Here is an 8,553-nt window from a genome sequence, read left to right on the forward strand (position 1 = left end):
CGGTTTACCAGATCTGATTCGGATCCGAATCTAACGCCGGTAGAGGTCCGGATTGGACCAGGAAACGTGGATCCGGTTATAATAAGGATCCCTTAACAAAATCGGATTGCAAAATGCATATCCAGCATAGATCCGAATTTATACTTTAACCGGATCCGAATTTATACTTAAACCAGATCCAAATTTATATTTAAACCGGATTTAAATGAAGACTTTTTTTAATGTTTACGAAGTTTTTCATGCCAGTACACTAAAAACAGAGAAAATTAGAATTATTATTTTAAAATTATTTTCTTGTATTTCAAATTATCGGATAAAAAAAAAAATGATAAATAATTTATAATTACAATTAATTTTTGAAATTCTGGTTCATTTTTTAAACAGTTGTCTAAATCCAATAATTTGTCTGTTGTATCACAAAAATATTTTTCCAACAGTATGTATACTGGAATTTAAGTGGAAGTATTAACTCTTTTATTTAACATTTGCTGAAGCATAAATTTATTGTCTTTTGTCGTTTGAACTATTTTGGGTAAAGTCGATCGAATGGTTCCTATCGCTGCTTTTAGTTGCCGATATTCGATATATACTTGTTAAAGGCTGTGATGGTAAAACATTACTCATAAAAATTGATGAAAAATTTGAAACTCCATTTCCATTGCAATTAGAATCTATTATAATAAAATCGAAATCTTTATTTTAACAGTATGGTACAACAAAATACAGCAATCATAATATTTAAAATTTAATTTTAATGTTTAAATTTTTTAATACGGGAAAAAAATATTTTAAAGTGTGTAACATCTTTATTCACCTTTTGATACTTCAGTCACAACTTTGTTAGTTCGAAGTTGAGGCGTTGTGTGTACTGGTGGAGTGTCTGATCTTACTGGACTTCTGACATCTGGAAATAAAAAAACATGAGTGATTAAAACTAGTTACTTGGTTTATATTTTGTCGTTACAGGAATAGGAATACCTGTTTCATTTGATGTATCATCTTCAGATGTCAAAATAGTAGATATAGGCTTTTTTTTTAAGCAGAAAGTTTATTTGGATCAATTGAATTCTCTTTCTCGTCGCTAGATACACTGTAATTTGATTCAGTATCAGGTGTTGATTTTTCAACCCTTGCATCACCACTCGTTTTTTGTTTTTTTGACGGTGTATGTATTTTATTTTTATCATAATATCGTTTTCGTTTTTTGTTTTTTTTATTTTCATCGGTTATCAAATTGTCAGACATTTCTTTTTCACTTTCTGTATCACTGCCTTTTTTTTCTGTTGCTTCAACAAATCTTTCTAGTGATTTTTCTTTATCTTGCAAATGTTTTTTTTTTTTAATTTCATTTTGTAATAAATCAATTCTACTATTATTTAAGATATTATTAATATCGTTACGTTTAGTTATTATGTGTTTTTGTTGATAAAATTTGACGACTGCTTTGACTTTTTCTTCTGGATCATCTAAAGTCGATAGAGCGTATTCATTCTTTTCGAGCACTTTTAATCCTCCTAAAGCTGAGGTCACTGGATCTATTAATGAAAAATAAAATTGTTTTATTGAATTTTTTCAGTTAAAAATATAAAAATAAAAATTCCTATGTTTGATAATATACTCATCATTAGAAATATTTTTACCTGAATATCCTCTGATAATCACTGGATACTTTTTCCAAGACTCAAGAGAAGCCAAATTGTTATTACGATAACTATCAATGTTTTTCACATCAGTCCTTTTAGATGGAAATGAACACGATAGTTCGTTATTATCGTTGCACTCTATCTAATTTCTGGGAACATAATCAAAAATTCTCCTTCGTTCTTTATGAAAATGAACAATCACGTATTTGTATATAAACGTTTCCTCAGGTGCAGATAATATCTAAAAAAAGAAACAAAACAATGTATAAGCAAAACATCGAATTCAAAAAATATATTGTTTATCGTAGAATCGTTTTAATAGTTTTCATAGTTTTTACTGACAACGTTATTTACGCGAATTACGAAGCCATACACAGTGGCATGCACACTTTGATGCGCATAAGATGGTGGCATCGAAAACATCGAATTATATTCACATACATACATTTAGACACACGTATTTTACACCTCGCGCAGTCTCAAGGACACAAAAAGAAAAAAGAAGAAAAATTTTTCTATTTTGTCTATGAAATTATTTATGCAAATTACGAAGCCCCCGGTTTTTTATGACATAATTGAATGTTTCATTTAGAAAAAAAAAAAAAAAAAAAAGTATCTTAAACTGCCTCACAATAACTTTTATTTTTACGTTTTTCGTTGACGGGTAATAAAAAACAATGTGACAATAAAAAATTGACTTCATAAAAATATAATTAAAGATGATAACAGACTGAATATGTGCTTTTTTTGTTTTTTTATGATATACGTTTACAGTTTAAAAATATAACGATTTTATTATGTTTATTTAATAAACTAGTGTTGTTGACGGCTGCAAGCGGCCGTTTTTGTTTATCAACTGTCAATGCTATGACAAAAAACAATTAATGAAATTTTTTATACAAAAAAAAAAAGGATTCAAAATAATTTGAGTTACGGGTATAAGACTTAGTAAATTTTAACTCGAGAAAAACGAAAAAAAAAAAAAAATTACTTAAAAATGATCATATACAGATGCATGCCTTTTACATTGAATATTTTGTACTACTAAAATCAGAATTTGATCCTAAATAACAATAACAAATTGTAAATTTAAATTCTGGAGTAAACTATTTTTTTTTGAATAATCTTAAAGTACGAATTCTGCTTTTATTGATTCAAATGAGCTCACGGCTTTCTTTTCCAGAAGAAGAATTATTAATACAAATTAACCTACGACTTTTCTTCTAAGAAAATAAACAAATCATTTGATAATATTTTTTTTCGAGGTGCCATGTAATTGTTAATAAACAATTGTATGACACCTCCAAAAAATAATCGTTTACAAATAATTTTTTTTTTATATTTGAAGAAAAAAACGTGGGCTAATAGCAGAGTGGGAAAAAATATAAAAAATTGTTTATTAATGATCCCATGTCACCTCGAACAGCTGTTAATATTTATTAATAAATATTGTTGAGTAATTTTATTTTTCATTTTTGAAAAGAAAGTCGATTTGAATAAAAAAAATTGGTTATACTTCAAAATTTTAGTTAACAAATTAACAAAACTTTGTTATTGTCAATTATGTACAAATTTCGATTTCATTAATACAGCAAAAATATAAAACAAAAAAATAAATATTTAAAGTGATTTTCTTTTTTTTTTTTGTGAGTGTGTGAGTATGTAAATGACGACCAATGAAATGACTGGAAGCAGCGTTATTCATCAACTTTTTATAAAAGGATACAATTGTAGGTAGTTCACAAATTTATTTATTTATCACATTATTTATATACGTGGATGAGACTATGTACATTAAGAACTTGATTTTTTTTACCAACCAGCTTTTCACTCAGACGAACAAATGATTCCCATAATAATTTGGCTTGAGAATTGAACTTGAAAGCTGTATCGCGAGAGCTTAAGAGCCTCATAGCTACATGAAATAACAAGAAATGTTTGTAATAGTCTTCTTTCAATCATTTTTTTTAAATAACACCTGCTTCATAAATATCCAAAAATCTGAACTGATTGGCTTTTCACTTGCGGACGTCTGTCAGTGATGCTGCGGAACGTCAAAACTCTTCTGGTATCTGATTTTTAAATTGCAATAGATAGCTTGAAAATTGTTGACGTTGTTGATGACTAAATTTCACGTTAGAATTGTCACCAATCATCCATATGTCTAAAAAATTTTTCATTATCCCCAACCACCCAAGATGCATAATATCTAAAACAAACTTTTTGACCATGTCAATTGGTGGATTAATCAACGTTAAAGGCCATGATGATGCAGAGGGATACATCTTGCTGGCGAAAAGATGTATCTGTACGTTCTGTTGCGTTTACAGAAATATATACAGTACGGTGCTCGATGCTTTTTCCAATAACTAGACAACGGTCACAGGCGCTTATTGCTCCATGATTTTTTATATTTTTTATCACTGAACGTGCTGGTCTGTCACAAACAAAAGCTTTAATTTTTATTTGCATCATTTCAGTGTCTATCATAATTCCTGTGTGTAATAATGTATTAAGTTCATCAACAAAACGCTGGAGATATAATTCAAGATTAGTTGGTTTACCTGGACAACGGTATAATAGTAGAAGGTGGCTCTTCTGGGCGAATTCCGGGAATTTGGTTCCCCCTCCTTTCCCACTAGTGTGTGTTGTGCTGGGTTGCATGGGCCTCTAGTACAGGGTCCGTGTAGGGTAAAAATAAAATAGCATAGGTGCGAGTGAGAGGTATGTGTGTGAGAGAGAGGTATGTGTGTGAAGGGGTGTGTAGTATAGGATGAATGAGATTGTAAGGACGCGTAGTAAAATAAAAATGCATGGGTGACGTCACGGGGCAACGGTGAAGTACATATAGAGCATAGGTCAAGCGTAGTATAGAAATAGAATAAGAAAAATCGGGCAGGTAGATTCTTGAGTTTTTTTTTTAGCATAGAGTTTTCAGTTGTTTTTTTTAGTATAGTTTTTTCGGCTTAGTATTTTTAGTATAGAGTTTTCAGTATAGTTTTTTTCGTATAGTTTTTTTGCTTTAGTTTTGAAATACAGGTGTTTAGTTTTATAGTAGGAAAAAAAGAATAAAGTTTCAAGAAAACATAAATAAAAGTAGTTTTTTTAATATAGTTTTTCTGTTTAGTTTTTTTAGTATAGTTTTCCGGTTTTAGTTTTGAAATAGATGTGTTTAGTTTTATAGTAGGGAAAAAAAGAATAGAGTTTTAAGAAAACATAGATAAAAGTAGTTTTTTTTTAATATAGTTTTTAGTATAGTTTTCGGAAAATATAAGAATAAAGGAGTTTTTTTTAATATAGTTTTTAGTTTCGTGTTCAAATCGTATAAGGGTAGAATAGAAAAAATCATCCCGCTGTTAATTTAGTTTACGAACGACATAAATTTTTCTGAAGTTTAAAATGTTGCTTTTGTTATTTTATTTTTACGACTTGCATGTTTTTCAGATTTCCCTTTAAAAAAGGTAAGTTTTTATTTTAAGATGTTGTATAGGATTTTTTATGAACTGATTTTCTAAAAAATTTTTTGTAGTTTAAAATGTTTCTTTTGTTATTTTATTTTTACGAGTTGCATGTTTTTCAGATTTCCATGCCGAGGGTTAATTTTTTTTCGATAGACTTTTTCTAAATGTTCCTGCTGTTTATTATCTAATTTTACGAGCGACTTGCGATGGGTATTTTCAGATTTTTGTACGTGGAAGAGAGTCATAAAAACAGTGGGTTATTTTTTTGTATTTAAGTAAGTTTTACCGACAAATTTCTAAAAATTTTAAGATACACCTGTTATTTTTTTTTTTTGATTTTCTGATTTTCTATTGGCAACATCTTATTAAAAATGGACCAATTAGAAATGATAAGTATTTATGGTGGTGGGAAAATGGGCCTGACTAAAATTGTTTTGACTATCATCCCTGAAAATTTTCACGACAAGTGTCAGTTGTGTTTTCCGGGTCCACTCAGTCACATCTTAACTAAAATAAAAAATGAAACGCGCACTTGAAACCAACGAAGTTGACTTTAGTTGTAAAAAAAAAAAAAGTAGAAGATATCCATGATAAAAAATGGGTACATGAAATTTATAAATATCCTGAACTGTTGAGTGAACTAAAAAATTTAAAGTGCACTGTAATTGCGCGCGGCGATTGGATCCCAGGATTTTTTAAAAAATTTCCTAAAAAAGATAGGGAACTGGGTGATTTTATTCGTGATAAATTACTCGGCAATCCTGTCGATATAGAAGATATAAAAAAATATCCGGAATTAGAAGTGCAGTTTAAAAAAATCATTCAAAGAGTTAGTGACAAACGTGCTCAAACAAGTGATGCTTCTTTCTTAACTAATAAATAAAATAAATTTTTAATACTTTTTTTAACAAATAAATAAAATAAATTTTTAATACTTTTTTAACAAATAAATTTTCAATAAAAAAAAAATTTTCAATACTTTTTTTTCAACAAATAAATTTTTAATACTTTTTTAACGAATAAATTTTCAATAAAAAAAAAAAAATTTTCAATACTTTTTTTTCAACAAATAAATTTTTAATACTTTTTTAAGAAATAAATTTTCAATAAAAAAAATTTTTAATACTTTTTTTCAACAAATAAATTTTCCATAAATAATTTTTCAATACTTTTTATAGACATTGAAATGCCGGTTGACGAAATTGTGATAACCAATGAAATTCCCGTTAATGAGCCTGTACGGGAAAATGATAATGAAACACCTGTAGATGGTCCAGGGGTCGAAAATGACATTGCTTACGTAAAATATGAAACAGCAGCGGCTATGTTTGCCAATGCACAGTTGGAAATTGAAATACCGGCTGACGATGTTATGTTATTAACCAATGAAATTCCCGTTAATGATCCTGTACGGGAAAATGATAATGAAACACCTGTAGATGGTCCAGGGGACAAAAATGACAGGGGTTACATAGAATGTGAAACAGCCGCGGATATGTTTGCCAATGCACAGTTGGAGATAAAAGAAAATGAACCAATTGATGAGAAGTTGGTTAAGTTTTTAGAAGCTGAAATATTTTTTGGCCATAATATTTTTACGCGTTATAGATTGTTATAAAATAATAATAATGATAATAATAATTTTATGTTACAGATCTAGTACGAAATGCTCTTGAAGAAAATAATCTTGAAGAAAAAACGTATTCAGAAATTAAAAAACTAGCAATTACGTCGGTGGAAATATTACCCCCAACTAAACGAATTACCATGAATTCTCAAAAAATAACTAAAAAACAAAAAGGTAAATATTTGTAGTAAAAATAATAATAATAATAATAATAATAATAACAATAATAATAATAATAATAATAATAATAAAATATATTTTTTATTACAGAACGCAGTAAAGATGACAATACTGAAAAACTTGGTGAAAAAATAATGACGGTAGATGAAGAAGGTAAATATTTTATAAAATAAATAAATAGAAAAAATTTTATGGTAATAATAATAATAAAATATATTTTTTTATTACAGAACACAGTAAAGATGACAATACAAAGAAGAGGATCCAGTATTACCTATTCGATCCGGGAAACACGGAAAAAAAATAATAGCCGTAGATGATGATGAAGGTAAATATTTTATAAATAAATAAAAAAATTTTAAAATATAATAATGATAATAATATTAATCATATATATTTTTTGTATGGTAGATGACGTGGTTATATTGAGCCAATCGTCAACGTCTTCGTCATCATCATCGTCATCGGGGTCATCGTCTTCGTCTTCCCCCCCACTATCATGAATGAGAATAATGTTGCTGAAAAATATGACGAAGAACATCAATATCGACCTAAAGCAGGGTCTTCAAAGCCAAAAAATGAGTCTGTAGATATTACAGATTTCTGCGTTGACTGCGAGGGATATCAATGTCCTAATGAAGCAGCAACGCCACATCACCAATTTTGTAAAGGCTGTCATGAAAAATGTCAGATGGGTGAACAACCGCATTACCCACATCCATCACCAGTAAAAATACCAAACACAATTATTAAAAAACGTCAGCAAATAGTAGATGAAAGAATAAAATGTTCACAAGACCAAATACGTGAGCTCGAAGAATCATTGAGTCACGTAAAATGCGATCTCTGTGGTGGAGAACCAATTGTAAATGAATTTGGTCATTGTGAACGCTGTGCACAATTAATAGATTAAATAAACCTATTTGTAAATAAATAAAATTGTTTGTATGTCTTTTTTACAGGTATTATTGTATCGGAAAAAAAAAAAAAATGAATAAATAAATAAATAAAAATTTTGTATACCTTTCTCCTTTTGTCTTTTTTTTACAGATATATTTGTTATTGTTAAAAATTTTGTATACCTTTTTCCTGTTGTCTTCTTTTTACAGATATATTTGTTATTGTTAAAAATTTTTCAGGTTACGCCATATTTTTCGTTTTCTTTTTACCGGTATCAAATATAATTTTGTTTAGAAAAAAAATCGTTATTTCTCTTGTTATATTTTTTCACACCAGAGGGCCAGAAAAATTTTCAATCAAATATAATTTTGTTTAGAAAAAAAATTCGTTATTTCTCTTGTTATATATTTTTTCACACCAGAGGGCCAGAAAAATTTTCAATTTTGTCGGGTAAAATATTTTACGAAACAGGTGAATTTAGAAAAAAAATCAGTTTTGCTGTGACCACTGCAGTGTGAAGATCTTTTTTTCAAGTTGTTGCTAAAAAATGGAGCGTGTTTTAGATGATGATGTTGGAGTTGATAACAGTGCAGAGTGTGAGTTTTTTATTGATAGTCTAGTCGATGGTAGTTTAACGAACAATATTATAGAACCGCGGTTACAACAAGAGCATTTGGATCAGCATTTACGCGTATCACAAGAATCTGAAGTTTTACAACAACAACCTCTTTTGGATGATGTT

The 8,553-nt window shown here is 28.7% G+C and overlaps 1 protein-coding gene across 1 annotated transcript; it reads right to left on the reverse strand.

The window, feature by feature from the left end:
- Positions 1-463: 463 nt before the first annotated feature.
- LOC122856380 lies at positions 464-6,286 on the reverse strand. Its single transcript, XM_044158056.1, has 5 exons — positions 6,274-6,286; positions 1,641-1,781; positions 979-1,535; positions 815-904; positions 464-671 (listed from the first exon to the last, which is right to left on the reverse strand). The coding sequence occupies exons 1-3, from the start codon at positions 6,284-6,286 to the stop codon at positions 1,036-1,038; spliced, it is 654 nt and encodes a 217-aa protein (XP_044013991.1). The 3' UTR covers positions 464-671; positions 815-904; positions 979-1,035.
- Positions 6,287-8,553: the final 2,267 nt, after the last annotated feature.

This window comes from Aphidius gifuensis, linkage group LG5 (genome assembly GCF_014905175.1).
Source record: "Aphidius gifuensis isolate YNYX2018 linkage group LG5, ASM1490517v1, whole genome shotgun sequence".
NCBI lineage: Eukaryota > Metazoa > Arthropoda > Insecta > Hymenoptera > Braconidae > Aphidius > Aphidius gifuensis.

Coding starts and splice junctions, on each gene's coding strand:
- LOC122856380 (XM_044158056.1), bottom strand. Junction 1,536..1,640: donor GATTATCAGAGGATATTCAG/GTAAAAATATTT, acceptor TTTCATTAATAG/ATCCAGTGACCTCAGCTTTA.